This window comes from Camelina sativa, chromosome 16, assembly GCF_030686135.1.
Source record: "Camelina sativa cultivar CO46 ecotype springtype chromosome 16, ASM3068613v1".
In the NCBI taxonomy this organism is placed as follows: domain Eukaryota; kingdom Viridiplantae; phylum Streptophyta; class Magnoliopsida; order Brassicales; family Brassicaceae; genus Camelina; species Camelina sativa.
In genome coordinates, this window is record NC_141895.1 from 7,817,214 (window position 1) to 7,840,183 (window position 22,970).

Here is a 22,970-nt window from a genome sequence, read left to right on the forward strand (position 1 = left end):
CTTATTCTAACCACTCAACTAGCATCAAAGTACTATTAACTTGGGCATTGATCCTAGTCTAGTGAATAAACAAGCTAACAAGGGAATACTCATCATAGATCCCTAATGCAAGTACTATACAATCCTACATGAAACATGCTAAACAAGATCCTAATGTGCAGTGCAAACTACATGAACACTCTTTTTTTTTTTTAAAGATTTTTGCAAAAAATTTCAAATTTTTAGGGTTTTTCTATGCCTTAGATGCTATGCAAGTATTAACATGATTATGCTAAAAATTTGAAATAAGAATCACAAAACACAATGTCAAATGCTATCTCAAACCCTCCCCCAAACTTAAATCACACAGTCCCTGTGTGAAAGAAATTTGATTGAGGATTCAAGATGAAAAACAAAAAAAAAAAAAAAAAAAAAAAAAAAAAAAAACAAAACAAAACACAATGGCAAATGCAATGATATCTACAAGGGAAGGTGATAGTGGTACCTTAGGGATTGTGGAAGTAGTTGTCCACATCCATCTGCATGCTATCATAGGAGTAGTTGGGGTCTTGTTGATGACTTGGAGGTGGAGATTGGGGCAGCTCGACGATGGGGATCGACCGGGACTCGGTCGAGTACGTGCTCGAGTGGGGGGGTCGAGCTGGACCACGAGTCTTCTTTTCCTCTTCTATCTGGTCTCCCTTGCTTCCCTGATCATGAAAATACCAAAACAAAAATCAAAATACCAAAAACCTTAAACAATATGTACATGGATACCTTAGGGACTTCCTCCCTAGTGAGCTTGTTTAAAGTCACTAAGCTTGACTTTGGTATCCTTTTTAGGCTTGTGGAGCATCTTGGAGAAGCATTGTGAACTTCTCAGGTGTTTCCTTTTCTCCTAAATACTTCTTAACTCTCTGACCATTGACTGTGAACTCACTACCATCCTTGTTGAGAAGTGTGACAGCCCCATATGGTAGGATCTCCTTTATCTTAAAAAGGCCTCCCCATCTACTTTTCAACTTCCCAGGGAATAACTTGAGTCTTGAATTGTAAAGCAAAGCTTGGTCTCCAGCCTGTAAGTCTTTGATGAGAATCTTCTTATCATGGAAGGCTTTTGTTCTTTCCTTGTACATTTTGGAGTTTTCATAAGCTTCCAATCTGATTTCCTCAAGCTTATGCAGATCAAGGCTTCTCCTAGCTTGTGCTGTCTCAAGATCCAAGTTCAAAAGTTTGATTGCCCATAGGGCTTTGTACTCAACTTCAACTGGGAGATGGCAAGACTTGCCATAGACCAGTTGGAATGGGGTTCTTCCTATAGGTGTCTTGAAAGCTGTTATATAGGCCCAAAGTGTTTCATCAAGTTTACTAGACCAATCCTTTCTTGTTGCTCCTACTATTCTTGATAGAATGGCCTTGATTTGTTTGTTTGACACTTCAACTTGTCCACTTGTTTGGGGATGGTAGGCTGTAGACACCTTGTGTTTGACTCCATACTTCCTTAGCATTCCTTCAAAGATCTTGTTAATGAAGTGTGTTCCTCCATCACTAATCACAGCTCTTGGAATTCCATACCTTGGGAAGATTATGGTCTTAAAAAGTTTAAGCACCACTTTGTGATCATTAGTAGGGCTGGCAATAGCCTCTACCCACTTGGAGACATAGTCCACTGCCACTAATATGTAGACATTCCCATTTGAAGGAGGATTAAAAGGTCCCATGAAATCAATTCCCCACACATCAAATATCTCAACTTCCAGAATTGGGTTTTGGGGCATTTCATTCCTTCTTGTGATATTTCCCATTCTTTGGCAAGCATCACACTTTGTGATGAACTTGTGAGTGTCTTTGAATAGTGTAGGCCACCATAGACCAGCTTGTAAGACTTTCTGGGCAGTTTTGAAAGTTGCAAAATGGCCTCCATAAGTGGAACCATGACAATGCCCTAGCACTCCTTCAACTTCATTTTCTGCTATGCACCTTCTAAACAACCCATCTGATCCCTTTTTGTATAAGTAAGGTTCATCCCAATAGTACCCATTGATGTCCTTGAGGAGCTTTTTCTTCTTATAAGGGTCCATATCTGCTGGGACTTCTTCACACACCTTGTAATTGACTATGTCAGCATACCAAGGTAAATCTTCACTTTCAAGTGCCATCCACTCCTCCATCTCATCCTGCTCGATCGTGTGCCCAAACATACTCGATCGAGTGCATGCTCGAGTAGGTGGTCGAGTTGGAGGCCGAGTTGTCCCTATCAGCATCAGCTTCTCCTCAGGCATTGAATCATCGATTGGAATCTCCTCCTCTATCCTCATTCTGGACAAATGATCAGCTACTCCATTCTCAATCCCTTTTTTATCAACTATTTCCATGTCAAACTCTTGGAGAAGCAGAATCCATCTTAGCAACCTTGGTTTTGTGTCCTTCTTTGAGTAGATGTGCCTCAAAGCAGCATGATCAGTGTACACAATTACTTTGGACCCTACTAAGTAGCTTCTGAATTTTTCAAAGGCAAAGACCACTGCTAGAAGCTCTTCCTCTGTTGTTGAATATCTTCCTTGAGTTTCATCCAAGGTCCTACTTGCATAGTGAATAACATGCAGCTTCTTATTTTTTTTCTGTACCAGAACTGCCCCTACTGCAAAGTCTGAAGCATCACACATAATCTCAAATGGAAGATCCCAGTTTGGAGCTTGGACTATTGGGGCTGATATTAGAGCAGCCTTGATCTCCTTGAAAGCCTTCAAACAATCTTCATCAAAGTTGAACTCAGTCTCCTTGCAAAGTAACCTTGTCAATGGCCTAGCTATCTTTGAGAAATCCTTGATGAACCTTCTATAAAATCCAGCATGACCAAGAAAACTTCTTATGTCCTTAACTGTTTTTGGTGGTTGAAGTTGAATCATGACTTCAATTTTTGCTTTGTCAACCTCAATACCCTTCTCTGAAATCTTATGACCAAGAACTATCCCTTCTTCAACCATGAAGTGACATTTTTCCCAATTTAGGACTAGATTTGTCTCCTCACATCTCTTTAAAACTCTGCATAGATTAGTAAGACAAGAAGAAAAGGAATCTCCATAGACAGAGAAATCATCCATAAAAACTTCAACCACATCCTCAATAAGATCAGAGAAGATTGACATCATGCACCTTTGAAAGGTAGCTGGAGCATTACATAATCCAAATGGCATCCTCCTATATGCAAAGGTACCATATGGACATGTGAATGTTGTCTTCTCTTGATCATTGGGATGAATAGGAATTTGGAAAAATCCAGAATATCCATCCAAGAAACAGTAATGAGTATGATTGGCTAATCTTTCCAACATTTGATCAATAAATGGAAGAGGAAAATGATCTTTCCTAGTAGCAGAATTAAGCTTCCTATAGTCAATGCACATTCTATGTCCTGTTATGGTTCTAGTGGGAATTAACTCATCATGATCATTATTTACTACAGTGATTCCTCCTTTTTTAGGGACACAGTGGACTGGTGAGACCCAAGTACTATCAGAGATAGGATAGATCACACCAGCTCCAAACAATTTTAGAATCTCCTTTTTGACTACTTCCTTTAGGTTGGGATTAAGCCTTCTTTGAGGTTCAATACTAGAGTAGGATTCATTTTCAAGGTGGATTCTATGCATGCAAAGACTAGGTGAAATTCCTTTAATGTCATCCAAAGTATAACCAATAGCTTTTCTAAACTTCCTTAGCTCAACAACTAGCAAATCAAGCTCTTTCCTACTCAAGTTAGCATTTACTATCACAGGATAATTTAGTTCTCACCTAAAAAGACATACCTTAGCCCAGAAGGGAGAGGTTTTAGCTCTACTTTTGGTGCGCTCAGTTCAGACCAGTCGTCTGCGTGGGATTCGGAAGTGCACTCGGTCAAGTAGTGTTGGTGCTCGGCCGAGTGTGTGCTCGAGTGGGTGGTCGAGCTATCCGTATCTGCTGTTTGAACTGCCCAAACTTCCTCTCTTAATGCTGGTAACCCCTCAAAGACCTCTGGATGGTGTGATTCTTCACAGGAGTCCAATATATCTTCATAGGCCTTAGTCTCTTCATGGATAAACCCTTCCTCTCCACTTTTGGTCAAAACAGTTCTAAGGTGATCTTGTTCTGCTAGCTCTTCCATCAATTCTCCTGATAAGTTGTCCAACTCTTCAATCCAAAAGATTTGTCCTCCAATTGTTGGTTTCTTCATAGCCTCTACAATGTCAAATGTCATTTTGAGGTCTTCTCCCAAGTTGAGATCAATCTTCCCTTGTCTCACATCAATTATTGCTCCTGCTGTAGCTAGGAAAGGTCTCCCCAAGATCAAAGGATCTTTTGGTTCTTCATCCATTTCCAAGACTACAAAGTCTGTTGGGACTTCCACTGCTCCAACTCTAACTGGTAGATCTTCCAAAACACCATGTGGTAATCTTATTGATCTATCAGCTAGGATTAGAGAGATGTTGCATGGCTTATACCTTGTAAACCCCAGGCGCTTAGCAACTGATAGAGGCATTAGGCTCACTGAGGCTCCCAAATCACAAAGGCATCTATTGAAGGTTAAGGGCCCTATAGAGCAAGGTAGAGTAAAGGAACCAGGATCTCTTAGCTTTTGAGGGTTCACTTGCTTTTGGATTATGGCACTACACTCATGGCTGAGAATCACCATTCCTTGAACTTCCTTGATCCTTTCCATCACAGCATCTTTCAAGAATTTTTGGTAAGGAGGAATCATCACAAAGGCATCTATTAGAGGTATCCTAAGCTCAATCTCTCTAACTTGTTTGTTAAACAATGCCTTGTATTTTTCAACCATCTGTTTCTTAAATCTTCCTGGGAAAGGTAGTGGAGGCTTGTAAGGAGGAGGAATGAACCGGACTTCCTTTTCTTTGGAGGTAACTGGATTGATTTTCCCTTGAGAATCAGCTCGATCGGGTACTCGACCACCTACTCGGTCGAGTGAGTGGTCGAGTGGTACGTCGAATTCAATGGTGTGTTCATCCTGAGTTTCTTCCTGTTGGAAACCCTCCCCTTCTTGAATTCCACTGTCCTCAGTGTTGGGATGTGCTCCTAGCCGTTGTTGTAAGACCCTCCCACTGCGAAGATTGATAGCATTGGCAAATTCAGTACTTTGTACAATGGTTGTGCCCTTGTTATGGTCATACTTTGATGCAGAAGCTTGGTTGATCTCCATAGTCACCATCATGGATGTCAGTGTGTCATACTTGGCATGAAGTTCACTGTAAATATCATCTATCCGCTTGTTCAGCTCAGCAATCCTGTTTGTTGTCTCAATCTTCCCTTGTGTTTGCCCAATCAACAACTGTTGCATCATTGCTCTTAAGTCTTGTTCCTGTCCTTGGTTAGTCTGAAACCCTGGTGGGGGACACAATTGGGGTTGGAACACTTGGTGTTGTTGCTTGGGGATGTAGTTTTGTTGCTGTTGAGGTTGAGGAGGTGGATAGACCTGGTCTTGAGGGTTGGCCACATTAGTGCTCCTATAAGAGAGATTGTTGTTCTTGAAACCTCCTTGGTTGTAGCCTTTGAATCCTCCCTGGTTCTGCATGTAGCATAACTCAGCAAATTCAGGCTCCCCCTCTTGAACTGGAGCTTCCTCTTCACCAATGAAGTGAATGGACTTGGATTGGCTGAGGAGGATCTTGTCAAGATTCTCATTGACCATCTTCAAATCCTTCTTATACTTGTCCTCTTGATCAGTTGAGGAGCTCCTTATGGTCCTATCATAGTCCTCATTATAATTGCCATCAGATTGAGCAAGATTCTCAACTAATTCCCATCCTTCTTCCACATTCTTGTTGAGGAAATTGCCATTAGAGGCTGTGTCAAGAAGCATTCTTATCTTAGGAAGCACTCCTCTATACAAGGTGCTTAGAAGTGACTCATTGCTGAAGCCATGGTGAGGACACTGAGTTTGGAATCCTTTAAACCTCTCCCAAGCTTCACAAAAGCTCTCATTATTCCTTTGAGCAAACCCAAAAATCTCATTCCTCAGCCTAGCAGTTCTTGCATTGGAGAAGAACTTGGCCAGAAAAGCTTTCTTGCATGCATCCCATGTGGTGATAGCTCCAGTAGGTAGAGTCTTCTCCCAAAGGTGAGCTTTGTCTCCAAGAGAAAATGGGAAGAGTCTTAATTTGAATCCATCTTCACTCACTCCATTGATCTTAGTGAGTCCACATATTCTGTCAAACTCATCAAGGTGATCTAGTGGATCCTCCATTGGCAACCCATGAAACTTGTTGGCTTGTATCATTGAGATCAATCCACTCTTGATCTCAAAGTTATTGTTTGCCACTGAAGGTGGCACAATTCCAGCCCTTTGGTTGTGGGTATTGGGTGCATCTCCTGCACCAATGTGCCTTGGTCTTTGCTCATGGATAGCTTGTTGCTCCATGATGTCTTGACCTTGTTGTTGTTGAACTACTCTTCCTTGCTTATGTCTCAAACCCTTTTGTAGCCTGTGGATGTTGTCAATAGGCTGTTGAAGACTGTCTTTGCCTTCTGACCTTGTGTGCATCAACAAACTCTACTACAGACTCGAACAGGTACACGGTCGAGCGCAGGCTCGAGTGGGTGGTCGAGTCGACTGGGAAGTAATGGCTAATTTGATCCGGCTTCTGGCTCGACCAAGTGCTTGATCACAGCTCGGTCGAGTGGTGGTCGAGTAGGGGGTCGAGTGGGTACCTGAAACACAAAAAAGCCAAGCAAAGGAAGATTCGAGTTCAGTAACTTCACAAGTTGTCCCTAGAAACACCAGTTGTACCTAAAAACAGTTGCATAATAAACACAAAAGACAAGTTGGATATCCAGACAAGTTTTCAAAACTACACAAACAAATATCACTTCTTCTTTTTTTCGCATCCGTGAAAGGAGTAGTGATGAACTTTGACGGACAGAGCTTCCTCTTCTCTCTCATAGCTTCATGTTCTCCTTCACCATCACCAGTTGGCTCACCTTGTCCTTCTCCTTCACCTTCTTCTCCTTCAACTTCTTCTCCTTCTTCTCCTTCACTCTCAGATTCTCCTTCTTTTTCTATTTCTTCTTCACCATCACCAGCTGGCTCACCTTGTCCTTCTCCTTCACCTTCTTCTCCTTCTTCTCCTTCACTCTCAGATTCTCCTTCTTTTTCTATTTCTTCTTCACCATCACCAGCTGGCTCACCTTGTTCTTCTCCTTCACCTTCTTCTCCTTCTCCTTCTTCTCCTTCACTCTCAGATTCTCCTTCTTTTTATATTCCTTCTTCTTCACCATCACCAGCTGAAACTGACTTTCTTTGTGGTGTATGAATGAATGATGTATGGAATGATGATGTATGGAATGAATAGAAGTCAGGGTGTTTCAATTCCCCTTATGCAGTTGCAGTATAAGAGGTGTCAATCCTATCTGAGTGATTGTGAACAATTAAGATGTGCATATGAGTCTAAGTCAAGTCAATTGTAAAGATTGTTTGTCACTAACAATCCTAAAATGAGATATGAAATGCAGAAAGTAAAAACAACTAGAACAGGATACTAAATGCAAACAGAACAAACAACTTAAAGCTATAATGAAACTAGAACAAAGATAGAAACTATGCTAATGAACTAATGCAAGACAAGTAATGAACAGGAAACTACGTGAATGCAATGGAAATGAAACAGGAATGAAACAAGACCATCACAAATCAAAAACACAAGTCCTGGGGATGAACTCGAGCAGCACTCGACCGAGTGTAGGTCGAGTACGTGGTCGAGCTAGACTTGAACGTGAAAACAGAGCAACACAAGAAAAACAGAGCAATGCTAAAACCAATCAAACAACAAGCAAGCAATGATATTTAGACTAAGATTTCAATAAACAAAGAAGGCCTTGAGGAGGGATTCATGGGCTGAGCTATTTATTGTGGTTATCTAACTTGGTCAACAAATCTCAAGCAAACATTGAGCTGATCTCTAGACATACTATTCTAATACATGTTTAATCCACTGTCATGGCAAGAAACAATCAAACCTATGCAATTCTAGACTTGTTCTCACAAAGAAAAGAATCTACACAAGCAGGCATTAAGCAATACATCTCAAACCAAACAAGACTCCTAATGTCTTAGCAAGCCTAATGGTAAGCTCTAGATCTAGCCTTATCTATGCTCCTTAGACATTGGTGTGATGCTAAGATGCTTGAAATCAAACCCTACCCTCTCAGATATAGGATCAGCATTAAGATCATCTAGCCTAGAAGAGATCTAAAACAATCAAGCTTGACCAAATCAAACAAACCACAAGATCAACCCAGCCTAACCCATCCTCAAGGTCCTAAACAAACTACTCACAAGAACACATGGTGAAATATGTCAAAAACCCAGAAAATAATGAAACTTGCATCATTAGAAAGATGAAACCGAGATCTACAATATTGATGAAGGAATAAAACTCGAAATCTTAATACTTTGAAAGTTATGAAACAAACAAAATATAAGAATCTAATCTTTCTCTCTCAAACAAGTACAAAATCTAAAATTAAAAGAAAAGTGCAAAAGGAATGATATATAAAAAAAGTAAAAACTAGGTTTTAGACTCTCTTAAAAGCTGCACTCTTTGGTGGCTGCAGGTACAAGGGCCTTATATAGGAGGTGAGGTGGAAGCCCTAAAAATACAAAAAGTCAAAGTAGTCAACGGCTCGGTCAACTCGACCAGTGCTCGGTCGAGTGGCTGGTCGAGCTGGCTTCTCTCGTGCATTCTCCACTCGGTCGAGTCCTCCTCAGCACACGGTCGAGTGGTGGTCGAGTGGTGCGGTCGAGTTGGACTCCGGACCTTGATTCTACAGCCTTAACTTCTCTAGTTTTCTCCTCAGGATTGCTTCACTTCTCCTCAGCATTGCTTCCATGCCCCTTAAGCTCCAAAATCACCTGTTTATGCATGAAAAGATGCAAATGCAATGCAACTATACTCTAATGCATGATTAGTCCTAAAGCTACACAATAATGGCCTAAATGGATAGCAAAAGATGCAAAAGTTGTGAATAAACTAAGGGAAAACAAGGTAAAATATATGAACATCACCAGCTGACTCAACTTGTCCTTCTCCTTCACCTTCTTCTCCTTCTCCTTCTTCTCCTTCACTCTCAGATTCTCCTTCTCTTTCTATTCCCATCTGAATTTCAACTCCTCCTTCTTTTTTTGTTCCTGTTCCTGTATCACCAGCACTAGTTCCTTCTGTCCTCCCAGCCTCAGCATCTCTCCATGCAGAAAATGCATTCCCAAGATTTTCTCTATACTGGAAATTCATTCCCAATCTTTCAATATTTTTGAGCCTCCTACCAAATTCATCTATCTTCTTATCTATCTTCTGATTAACTTCTATGAATCCATTTTCCATGGCTTTCATCAACCTCTCCTCAAGCTCCTACAAAGTAGTCGGATTTATTTGTTGTTGGTGCTCCTCCATATGTTCAGCTGCTGACACGTTTTCTTGTTGATGCTCCTCCAAATGTTTGACTTGTGGAACATTTGTCGGACCAAATCCTCGAGAAGCAATATCTAACTTATAAAGATTTTCCCACCAAATCTCCTTATTCTCTACATCGAGATGCTTGTTCCATTCATCAGCAATTGGGTCCATAAAATCATCATCTTCATGTTGTTCCATGATGCGATGCAAAAGATCTTGCTGCTCCTCCAATGGTTCTAAGATACTTATGATGTCCTGTAAAGTACAATAAAACAAAGATTAAAATAATGAACTTATAAATTTATACTAATAATCTACTAAGGGTACCAACATCTTGCCTTATTTGTCCCAAGTTTTTCGTTTATTTCTTCAAGTGGATAACCTTTCATCAAAAAATCTTTGAGTTATTTCTTGCACATCAATGGGCAGCCATCTCTTGTGCCTATTACCACTTCTTGATATTCTCTGGACAGCTGGGGAATGCACTCAAACGCCAAAACCTGTAAAATATGTTACACAATCAAATATCTTAAAATCATAGAAAATAAACAGACTTATTAATTAGCCCTTATCTATTACCTCAAGAGGAATTAGGAACCCTGAAAATAACATTTGATCTAGCACTTTGCCTTTTCAATGTTCCATCTCATGATATATCGTTTTGATATTGTCTTCAAAAGTCGTTCGCCCCCATGGAAATCTTTTCTACCGCTTTCGAATCACCCACTATCTTCATACTTTTTCTTTCCTCTTATTACCTTTGCTAGGAATAAAAGTACAGCCAATTGCAAGGGATCTCCATTGCATTTATCCTTCATTGAATCTGGCTTCTCTTCCACATCCTTCACTGTAACATTTTAGACCCAAAAACCCTTAAGACAAAGTCAAATTTTCCATATTCCTTCTCATTAAATCCTAAATCATAGTCATGGAAATCAAAACCAGTGATGAGAGCATGTTCTCTCATTGAATAGCGTATGGGTACGCCATTCACTACGAACCAGCACACTTTACGTTTCTCTATACGAGCAGTCCGTAATAGAAGCATCCACATTGCCATAACCTTATTATTTTCGTGCCTAGCCAGGTGCCATACGTGCCTGAACTGCTTGTGTTTCTTAAACCATGCCTTTTCTGATGGTTCGAGCTTCTCTAACATATCCATCGTACTAGCAATTTGACACCTTGATGTAATCTTCTTTTTCTCCTTCTTCTCCTTCACTCTCAGATTCTCCTTCTTTTTCTATTCCTTCTTCTTCACCATCACCAGCTGGCTCAACTTGTCCTTCTCCTTCACCTTCTTCTCCTTCTCCTTCTTCTCCTTCACTCTCAGATTCTCCATCTTTTTCTATTCCCATCTGAGTTTCAACTACTACTTCTTCTTTTTGTTCCTGTTCCTGTATCACCAGCACTAGTTCCTTCTGTCCTCCCAGCCTCAACATCTCTCCATGTAGAAAATGCATTCCCAAGATTTTCTCTATACTGGAAATTCATTCCCAAGCATTCTTTATTTTTGAGCCTCCTATCAAATTCATCTATCTTCTTATCTATCTTCTGATTAACTTCTATGAATCCATTTTCCATGGATTTCATCAACATCTCCTCAAACTCCTTCAAACTAGTCAGATTTCTTTGTTGTTGGTGCTCCTCCATATGTTCAGCTGCTGACACGTTTTCTTGTTGCTGCTCCTCCAAATGTTCGACTTGTGGAACATTTGCCGGACCAAATCCTCGAGAAGCAATATCTAACTTATAAAGATTTACCCACCAAATCTCCTTATTCTCTACATCGAGACGCTTGTTCCATTCATCAGCAATTGGGTCCAGAAATCATCATCTTGATGTTGTTCCATGATGCGATGCAAAAGATCTTGCTGCTCCTCCAATGGTTCTAAGATACCTTTAATGTCCTGTAAAGTACAATAAAACAAAGATTAAAATAATGAACTTATAAATTTATGCTAATAATCTACTAAGGGTACCAACATCTTGTCTTATCTGTTCCACTTTTTTCGTTTATTTCTTCAAGTGGATAACCTTTCATCAAAGAATCTTTGAGTTATTTCTTGCACATCAATGGGCAGCTATCTTTAGCGCCTATTACCACTTTTTGATATTCTCTGGACAGCTCGGGAATGCACTCAAACGCCAAAACCTGTAAAATATCACTACAAGAAAACAGCCCATTCCCGATTGCAGTAAGAGTCTTTAAGTAGTCGCTAATTTGCTGTTTACGACTCAGTTACGACTAAAACGTGTAGTCGTAAATCCTTAGTCGGTAAAAGAATTAGTTGTAAAAATAGTCGTTATTTAACGACTACTTTACGACAAAATTCCGTAGTCGTAAAAATAGTCGTAACAGAGTCGTAAACAGTTACGACTACGATACGACAGAGTTACGATTAACCAGCAGTTATATAGGTAGTCGTAAAGGAGTCGTAGTTTAGTCGTAACATTTGAAGACTCGGTTACGACGAATTTACGACTAATTATGATATACATTAATTTTGCTTGTAGTCGTAAAGTAGTCGTAACATACTTGATATTGATTTACGACTATTTGGCTACTATTCTATTATTCCCCAAATTACATCTGTTTAGCGACTAATGTTTTGTGGAAAACAAATTTGTAAATGTTTTAAATTGAAATTGGTACCTGTTTCTCATAATATTATGAAACCAATATTGTAAATACAACAAAAACAAGATTGAGACAATAAATTCATATTAACCGATGATTCATAATACAAACCAAATAGACCAATGCATACAAAGTTTCTCACAAGACAAATATACAAACCAAAAGAGACAAATGCATACCAGTATACATGTGTCTCAGCAAAAGAGACAAGTTCAACAAAAAAGACAAGCTCAACAAAAGAGACAAGCTCATTAGTTAGGTCTATGAAATTGGAGGGTGAGAAGTTAACCTAAAAAGCATCACTGTTTGGATATGGAGAAAGAACCGGATTTGAAGGTGTAGCTGTTGTAGGAAGTGTGGTTGAGAGTGGCTCAGTGGTTCCTTCAGCTGACTGAGTCTTCAAAAACTCCATAAAGGTCGGGTCAGTTTTGCGCAGGTACTTCTCCACTAAGGACAAATGCTCTAACTTGTCCTTCTGCTCAGACACAGCTTGGAAATGTAGTGCTTCACGGGCAGCAAGCTCTGCATCACGAGCAGCAACGTCAGCATCACGACGAGAATTATAAGCAGCCTGCTCTTCGATTTGACGTTGAGTTTCCTTCATTTGCTCTTGAAATGACTGAAACATTGCAGACTCTTGTCGTTGGTTTTCCTTACCATTGAGAAGAGGTTGAAGAGTATGCTTAAGACTTCCAACTCCATACAGGTTTCCTCGTGAATCTTTCTGAGTAGACTACAAAAACAAAGAGAAAAACACTACATAAAGAGGCTATAGTAGTCGAAAGATAATTCAATGTGGGTTGTGAAAAGTGATACTTTACCTGAATAAAGATGCTTGTGTAATCATCTGCTGTGAGCTCTAGAGGCTGTGAAGTATGTTCCCGAAGGTCGGACAACTTCTGCTGCAAGTTCTTCTCATAATTGAGAGAGATTTGCTCCGCCTTCCGGTCAACATAAGTACCATCTGGCTTGGTATGTGTCTTAATAAAAACCTCGCCAAGACTCACCGGTCTTCCCAATTCCCTTTCCTGCAATGTTACAAATGAATCAAGGGTTATGACATCATTTAAAGCTCCAAATATAAAGAAAAACAAAATTTATGGGTATATAAAAGTTACTAACCATTTTGGTATGGATTTGTTGATAAGTCTTTTGCCCTGATAAGTGGACGTGAGGACCAAGACCACCACGATCAGACATACGAGCTTTAGAGTAGGTGAGACTCCTTTGTTGTGCTTCTTCAGTCTCCCAATACTCAACCATTGTTTGCCAAATAGTATCTCTGATCCATTTTGGTCGCTTTCCACTCGTCTTGACATTGCAAATCATGTCTTTCATCCGTCGTTGGCAGATGAGCTCGAAATACTGTTGAACTGTCCCAGTAATCAAAGGATCCCATGGGTGTGTTTTCTACATAGCAAAGAGAATATAACGATGTTAGTGGAAAATCAACAAGTAAACCTATATGTGAAAAGGTTAAGAGAGAAAAAAAACTGTACAGCAAACTCGATGAACCATCTCTGTTGTCTGTCCCGAGGCACACATGTCCAACTGTAGTATGGACCATCAAATTTGTTTGTAAAATTTTTAGTAATGGTCCTTACCAGTCGCGATTTTTTGTCGCGAGTAAACCTGCAAACACATGAAATAGATGTCAAAGATTGAGTACTTATACATATATATAGGACCAACACAAAACAGAACCTATTAAGAACAATCAAAACAGACATCAATGTTCTAAAACTAACCATCATAGAGCATCACAGACCATCACACAAAAGCAAAAAATTATTTTACTTAAGAATCAAGTAGAAGAAAGTATTAATACCAGGTCGTGTTTGGCATCGATGTGGGGGAGAGGACGGTGGTAAACTTCTCACGGTTTGGCAATCTAAGCAGGGCATTTAGAGTGATAATCGTGTCCTCCTGGAGCTCCGGATTTGAAGCCTCAGAACCTTCATGGTAGTTGTTACCGTGAGATGATGGATGGCTCTGAGCTTGAGAGTTATCAGCTGGAGACGGTGGAGCGTGTTGTATTGGAGGATCAGCTGGAGACTGTCGCGAATTGTTGTGGACCTCCTCTGACTAAAGAGGCTGTTGAGTCTGACGTTGTTGGTTCACTGAGGTCTGGAAAAGCGACTGTGGCGGTGGATAGTTGCGGATCTATGGTGCTCCTGACGGTGAGGGTCTAGGGAAAACGTGGTCTTGCTCTTGGGGTGATTGAGGATGGGGTAAATCTTCTGCCGGCGTAAAGTTGTATTGACTCGGTAGAGGGTTTGGTCTTCTCGCTTCCTTGATGGGGGACGACCCTTCGGTTCTTTGGAAGAAATTAGGGTCCATCTTCCTCTTTCTTCCTCGCTTAACTGGAGCTTTGGTTGTAGCCTTACTTGCGGACTTCATTGCAGATTGTGTTGGATCCATCGTGAAGAAGAGAATTGGGAAAGAAGAGAAATCAAAGAGGATTCAGAGTAGAGAAGAGAAATCGGGAGATAGAGTAGAGTATTGAGGATAGAGTAGAGGATTCAGAGTGAAGGATTCGGGAAAGAAATCAAACAGGAGAGTATCGGGGATTCGAAGAGGAGAGTATCCGAGAAATCGAAGTGGAGATAGAAATAAAATAGAAAATTAGGGATTTCGTTAAAGGGGGAAAAATATTAGGGATTTTGGTTTCCCGGGTTTTGGTTAATTTGGTTTTGGTTTTGGGGGAAATCGAAATAATTTTGGTTTTGGGGGAAATCGAAAATTTAAGGAATTAAAATTGGTTTCCCGGGTTAATTTGGGTTAATTGGTTTCCCGGGTCAAATTAATTCATATTTTCTTAATTTAGTCGCTAATTAGTCACAATAGTAATTAAACTAAAAGTTTAATTTTTACAAACTAAATAACAGCTAAACAGTCACAATATATATTTATATATACCAATTTGATATAAACATATTTACTCAGTTTTATAGAAGCATAATTTACAACTTAATATAAACACATAATTATCTATTTTAATACAAACATAATTATTAAAAATATTTGATACAAGCATAATTATCCAAATTGATACAAATTTTACACAAGCATAATTAGTTAGGAGGATCTCCGTCTTCATCTAGTTCATCGTCTGAAGATGATAAATTACATTGAAATTCATCTTCTGGTTCTCCATCTCCGACATTATAATCAAGATCGATTGGTTCATTTATTTCTACTAAATTATCGAAAACCAGATCTTCAATAGTAGTCACCAATACAGCATCATCATTTTCTGTTTGCAAAAGAGTTGGTTCTTTGTTCTCATATTCTCCTGCAATGTTTCCCCTCGGATTAACTTTCAAGACATTGAGCCATTCCTTCCTTGGTTTCTTTGTGTATGGGTAGGGAATATAGCTAACTTGATGCGCTTGGGAGGCTGTTTGGAATATCAACACAAATATGAGTTACACATATATATATATTATCGACATTAAAAAATAATATATATATATATATACATACGTACCTAGAATAAATGGTTCGTATTTATTATATTTTCTCGATGAAAGAACGTCTACGACGCCACCATTGCTCATCCAAGTGCCTCTACCCATAACAGGGTCATACCACTTACACTTAAAACGTGTGATTCTCAAATTGACCATCCCCTCATACTCGAGTTCTATGATATCAGTTAAGGTCCCGTAGAAATCCGCTGCATCGGATGCATCAGTGTAATTTTCACCTTTAACACAAACTCCATAGTTACAAGTCTTTCGTCCAACACCATGATCACGTGTATGAAACAAGTAGCCTCTTGTAAAATACATTGGTCATGTTTTGACCTTGTTCAAAGGTCCATGCACTATCTCTTGAACCCAGGTAGGAAATGGATTTGTGGCGTTCCAGTAAGAAACCTGCATATATGTAAATTATTTATAATATATAATAAAAATAGTTTAATAAGTATTATATAAAGACATACATATTCTTTAACACATAAATGATATTTGTCTGCTCTTTTAATGGAGAGTTCTTTTTCTGAAAGTCCTGAATATTTTGCACCAATAAAATCCTCGAACATACTATATATACAAGACCAACACAAATATATGAGAAATTTTGTGTGGATTATATATATAATAAACTTTATTTTACTTAATCGATATAAACTTAATTATATACCTCTCAATTGGCTGAAAATAGTCACAATTCCGTAAAACATATGCATGTGCGCATTGATAGTCTCTTTTAGACAGCCATATTTCATTCATTTCTCCACTTGGACGGCGATGTGAGTAAATATTGGAGGTACTCCAGGGACATGATATTCATGGGCTTCACCTTGATCAAATCGTGTTAACCTGACCAAATGAGAAAAGTAAATGACTTCAAATAAATGATAACAGTTTTATCTACCTTGATTGATTTTAGAATTTACCTTTATTTTGTTTGTATATTTGCGGCGAAGTAGTGCTCTGAGAAATAAGCAATCTCGTCATTGATATAAGATTCAACAATTGATCCGGATGCATATCTTTTGTTCTTTGCTTTTCCTTTCAATTTTTTATAAAACCTTTCAAAAGGATACATCCACCTATATTGGACAGGGCCTCCTAATTCAGCTTCGTAGGGGAGATGTATAGGCAGATGCTCCATCACGTCGAAAAATGATGGTGGAAAGATCTTTTCCAAATTGCATAGGATCTGAATTATGTTCTGTTTTAAAATTGGAATGCGACTTTTATGCAAAGTTCTCGCACATAAGTCCCGGAAAAATGCTCCAAACCCTACAATATACAATGCAAAATATTGGGGTTAATTACTTTAAAATTACTATTAAATGACTTCATAAATATAGGTATATATATGAAATTAATTAATACCTGATAATGCAAGGTGGACGTTCCGGTCTAGGAGTTCTGCAAAGATAAATGGAAGTAGTCGTTCCATAAAAACATGGCAGTCATGACTCTTCTTGCCTGAAAACTTTCCATTTTCCATATCAACACAACTAGCTATGTCTGACAAATAGCCATCAGGAATTTCACCGAATGTTTGACACATTCTAGTAAACTTGTTCTCGCTTCTTCTGCCAAAGTGTAGGGTGGGAAAGGAGCTTTACCATCACTATCAATATGTAATTGTGGCCGAGAACAGAATTTTTGTATATCCAATCTTGACATGATGTTGTCTTTTGATTTACCCTTCACACTCATAAGAGTATACATGATGTTATCCAAAAAGTTCTTCTCTGTATGCATCACATCAATATTGTGTTGAAGATTGAGGTCCCTCCAGTAAGGCAGCTCCCATAATATGCTTAACTTATGCCAGTTGTGTTGCTTCCCATAGCCAGCAGTCTTCTTTTCATGACCATTTCCACCAACGTCCTTGGTTTTTGGTGGTTTTACTTCAGCCAACCGCTTGTAATAAACTTGCTCACCCGTAAACGACTGAGGTGGATACTCTCTCTGTAACGCCCTCGAACCGTTCTATGACCACGCATGCCATTGGATGGCACCAGAACGTCACTATGGGAATCGCACCCTGGTGGTCCGGTCGAGGGACGGAAGCTGCAGCTTCCCGACCAGTCCTCCTGGACGCGACTCCACCCGCGACAGAGACTTGCTTAGGCTTTGCAACCCTCGCGTCCCACGCGCGTTGTGTTGACCCGGACAAGGCCGAGTATCATTTGCAACTTGCCATACTTTTCCGAAAACCGAATATATTACTTCAATAGTTTATTACATTGAAAATAAATCATTAAAGCAATATACAAAGATAGTCGGATATTCATTCATGAAAATATAGGGTTTTACAAGGAGCACATAAAAACCCTATTCGGTACCCTAATGTTTGCTCCAGCTCTAGACTCACTTAGGCTTCCCTGCAAGACCAAAAATAATATCATGAGTAATCTAAGATTACTCAGTGAGCCTGGGTACCCCTTTCATCCTAAACAGGATTCTACTTCCCAAACCCGACTACCCCAACAGGCAACAGAAATAACAAGGCAAACAAGTCTACAACAAACAAGTTTACAGAAACAATATGCAAGACTAGGCTATCAACATGCAAGAAGAAGCTATCAACATGCAAGCCAAATGCAAGAAAAACAAGCAAGTCCATCTGCAAGTTAGTCATGCAACCACACACCAACAGAATATTCTACCAGAGCATACGCAACCGAAACAATAGCGGAAGCAAATAAACAACAAACAAGCGAGTGAGGTTAGATCAACACGACTCAACTGAGACGATCTAGACTCGCTAACCACTGAGAAAGAAGACTAAAGGAACAAGGACCTCTTGGACACTTTAGACTCTTAACTCCACCACAACGCGTAAGGACGACTAGAATAGAACAAGGGACTCTTGAATTATCCTAGACTCCTTCACCTAGGGCCCTTCGATATTCTGTTCCGTCTCTCCACACTACCCATGCTGAAACCTCCCTGGTAACCAGCATGAGCTCCCATGCTGAAACCACAAAGGTAACCAGCATGAGATCCACCAAAGTTACATCTTCATGTAACGGTCACGCTAATAGCTAGTTAGCCGTGACGGTGTCTCGCGTAAGTGATCTTTGAGAACTTCTTGCGAGACACACACACATCTTCGGAACCAGAACTATCGACTACACTTCCTCTAGCTAAGACTCAAGAAATGAATTCAAGAGACGTTGCTAAAAACACTTACTACCCCTTCAAGCAAGAAAGTCGAGCCAACCAGCAAGAACATTCATGCGGTAGAACATGCATTAATCAACAAGAACATGAATGAAAATTCAAGGATCTTAAGATTAAACTATATGCATGTAACCAGTTCAATTCGCCTAGACAAATCACTCGTCCATTCGCATGCAAATATTATGATTTAACCATGTAAATCCCATTCAAACGCGCATGCAACCAATTCGGTTTAACACTTAAAATTCTTTAAGTTTAACTTAGCATCAAGCTAACCTCAACCGAAATTATGCAGTAAAAATTGCAACTAACTTCACCTCCTCTTATGCATGCAATCCGGTTTATTAACCAAGACAACGCTAATAAAACAAATCGCTAAGTCTCAACATGCATACAATCCTCTTAACCAAATTTTAAGTTCTCCAACTTACTTAAAATGCAACCGATTTCCCCCTTGTCCAATATTGGTGAGTCCAACTTATTTATCTTGCATTTTAACTCATTTCGCATGGTGATTCTAACGTGAATCCTACCATGACATGCATGCACCAAACTCATTTTCGCATGGTGATTCTAACTTGAATCCTACCATAATTCGCATGCAACCAATTTAAACCATCTCTACATGCATGCACCCTACATGCATTACCGCAGAACTCACCTTTACGCCGACGATGATATTCGGACTTCACTGCACCACCCGATCAGACAACTCTTCCTTGGCGTCAAACAGCTACCCGCTCTTTGCACCCTCTTCGTCCGCAACCACTTTCTAACTTGGCTCGAAAACCACTTCTTCCTCTTCAAGGATCTCTTTCTCCGATCCTTCCTCAACACCAACATTTTTTTCTCAACGATCTCTCTCTCTTTCTTTCTTGGGAACTCGCCCATTTTTTTCCTTCTCTTCTCTCTTGCTCACCTTCTCTCTCAATTTTCTCTCCTTACCCATTTATCACTTTGGGCGAAAATGAGAGGATTTAGGCTCTATTTATAGAGAGTTTTGGGCGGTGAAGGTGGCCTATGCATGAAGCACAATTTTTCTTCTTAGTGCATGTAGTTAAACACTTGGTTATGTCTAACACTAACACTTGGCCACTAACTTCCACTAACTCTTCCCTTGATTTCTTTAATCTTCCACTAACTTCCACTAACTCTTCTTGATTAATTAATCCTTAGTGGAAAATTCCACTTAGATTAATTTTGTGATTAAAAAAAAATCACTTAGTGGAAATCCCACTAACTCCACTTTGAATAAAATATTCACCCTCCTTAGTGGGTTCCCTCCCATCCTTACTTCACGACCATATACGTTCGTCGTCCACTCGGCATTCGTTTGGCACGTCCGCCCGTTCGTACGTACGCCAGTATGGTACATGGTACATGGTACATGGTACAAGGTACCATCGGCCATCTCTCGGTCCGTCCAGAATTTCTCGGATATTACTTCTGTAATTCCTTTACCTTCCTCCTTTACCTTAAATCCATGTCCTTTGCACGCCCTTGGCCCATGGATTTTTATTTCGAATTTTACTCCTTGGTGAGAGTCACTACACTCTCGAAGCATCTTTTCGCTTGAGGAAGTCTTTCTTATTCCTCCTTAATGGATGACCGTGAGGAAGAAATCTTCGATGGCAATCAAACCAACACGTCTTCCTTCCATTAGGGAGATAAAACGACTTTGTATCTTCCATGCAAACTGGACAAGACAATTTTCCATGGGTTGTCCATCCTGATAACATGCCATACGCCGGAAAGTCACTTATCGTCCACATTAGCGCTGCCTTTAGATTAAAATTTTCATTCAAGGACACATCGTATGCATCGACTCCAGTAGACCACAACTCTTTTAACTCCTCAATCAAAGGTTAGAGGAAGATATCCAGACTAGCTCGCGGATGATTTGGCCCAGAATTCAAAATTGTAAGAAACAAGAACTCTTCTTTCATGCACATACCCGGGGGTAGATTGTATGGAGTCAAGATCACAGGCCACAATGAATGATTACGAGACAGGCCAAACGGATTTAACCCATCAGTGCATAATCCAAGATAAACGTTACGGGTTCTTCTGCAAATCGAGGATTTTGTTCTTGAAAATATTTCCACTCCGCCGCATCTGAAGGATGACACATTTCTCCCTCCTTTGATTTGTGCTCAGCATGCCATATCATCGCCGCCGCAGTCTTGTGGCTTTGGTACATCCTCTTCAATCTATCAGCAATAGGTAGATACCACATACGACTGTATGGTACTTTGGTTCTACGTCGGGGATCCTTTGGCTTCCATCTTTGAGCACCACAAAACAGACAAGTCTTTTCCTTTTCGTCATCTTTCCAGAATATCATACAATTGTTAATACAAACATCAATTGTATAATATGGGAGACCTAAATTGCACATTAATTTTTCCGTCTCGTAATGTGAACCCGTTGTCTGGTTTCCTTCTGGTAAATACTCATTCAATATTTCGCACACCGAATCCACTAACTTTTCACTCATATTATACTCCGCCTTATTTTGCATGACTCGAGCAGCTAACGATAATTGTGAGTGACCTTCATGGCAACCATCGTATAATGGATTTTTTGCGCCTTCTAACAAGTCGTAGAATTTCTTTGAATGATTACGTAATTGTTCTTCTACATTTTGAGAACTACCCTCATGATAGTTATCATCTAAACCCACATTATAACGAAATGCATCATTCACCATATCCACATATGGATTTTCTACTACATTACCCACATCTACATTATCCACTTCTTGATCACTACCAACATAACTTGTTCCTATATCCATATTGATTTTTTCCCCATGTTTATACCAAATATAATAATCAGGCATAAATCCATTGCTAAAAAGATGATTCCAAATTCTGTTTCCCGACATAAAGTTATCGTTCTTACAATGACTACAAGGACAGTGGAACATACCCCCATTATTCTGTACTAGAGATTGACTATTTGCAAATGCCATGAATTGCTCCATCCCTGTTGTAAACTCTGCCGAAAAATTGCCCATCACTTCATTGAACCTCTTATACAAGAGTATAATTTTAATTCCTTGACATTATACAAGAGTAATAGAAAATATATAGATATATTTTTTTTGAAGACTTTTTTTTTTAACTTTGCACAAATGTGTTTGTTTTGATCGAGTGAGAAGAGAATAAATGGTGAGTGAGGAGTGAAGAAGTGGTGAAGCTGGTATATATAGGCAATTTTGGCGACTACCAAGCGACTAATAAAAATCAGTCGCATAATACAATTACACCAACCTCCGAACGAAATAAACGTGATTTTTAATACCGGCAGATTACGACTATTATACGACTACGTTACCACCCACCGAAAGTGTCGCATAATAGTCGCTAAATAACGACTACTAAGCGACAACCTGTACGACCCGCCGATATTGTCGCAATATAGTCGCCTAATTGGTGACTTGTATGCGTCTACCGAATCAGTCGTAACTGAGGGACTATATAACCTTACTATTTAGAAGCATCCACATTTCCATAACCTTATTATTTTCGTGCCTAGCCATGTGCCATATGTGCCTGAACTGCTTGTGTTTCTTAAACCATGCCTTTTCTGATGGTTCGAGCTTCTCTAACATATCCAGCGTACTAGCAATTTGACACCTTGATGAAATCTTCTCCTTCTCCTTCTTCTCCTTCTCCTTCTTCTCCTTCACTCTCAGATTCTCCTTCTTTTTCTATTCCTTCTTCTTCACCATCACCAGCTGGCTCAACTTGTCCTTCTCCTTCACCTTCTTCTCCTTCTCCTTCTTCTCCTTCACTCTCAGATTCTCCTTCTTTTTCTATTCCCATCTGAATTTCAACTTCTCCTTCTTTTTTTGTTCCCGTTCCTGTATCACCAGCACTAGTTCCTTCTGTCCTCCCAGCCTTAGCATCTCTCCAGCAGAAAATGCATTCCCAAGATTTTCTCTGTACTGGAAATTCATTCCCAAGCTTTCAATATTTTTGAGCCTCCTATCAAATTTATCTATCTTCTTATCTATCTTCTGATTAACTTCTATGAATCCATTTTCCATGGCTTTCATCAACCTCTCCTCAAGATCCTTCAAACTAGTCAGATTTCTTTGTTGTTGGTGCTCCTCCATATGTTCAGCTGCTGGTACGTTTTCTTGTTGCTGCTCCTCCAAATGTTCGACTTGTGGAACATTTGCCGGACCAAATCCTCGAGAAGCAATATCTAACTTATAAAGATTTTCCCACCAAATCTCCT

The 22,970-nt window shown here is 39.7% G+C and overlaps 1 protein-coding gene, 1 non-coding gene and 1 pseudogene across 2 annotated transcripts; 1 reads left to right on the forward strand and 2 right to left on the reverse strand.

The window, feature by feature from the left end:
• The first annotated feature begins 5,891 nt into the window (after window positions 1-5,891).
• On the forward strand, window positions 5,892-5,998 carry LOC147925268 (small nucleolar RNA R71). Its single transcript, XR_015585625.1, has one exon. It is a non-coding gene; the product is annotated as a small nucleolar RNA R71 (small nucleolar RNA).
• A 4,792-nt stretch (window positions 5,999-10,790) lies between these two features.
• Window positions 10,791-13,911, reverse strand: LOC147925269 (uncharacterized). The gene is made up of 9 exons (XM_087492549.1): window positions 13,895-13,911; window positions 13,566-13,698; window positions 13,189-13,476; window positions 12,888-13,094; window positions 12,608-12,799; window positions 12,392-12,544; window positions 11,530-11,580; window positions 11,222-11,335; window positions 10,791-11,174 (listed from the first exon to the last, which is right to left on the reverse strand). Exons 1-9 carry the CDS (start codon window positions 13,909-13,911, stop codon window positions 10,791-10,793), a joined length of 1,539 nt encoding a protein of 512 aa, XP_087348675.1.
• Window positions 13,912-16,300: 2,389 nt separating this feature from the next.
• On the reverse strand, window positions 16,301-21,120 carry LOC147925270 (uncharacterized; annotated as a pseudogene).
• Between the last annotated feature and the right edge of the window lie 1,850 nt (window positions 21,121-22,970).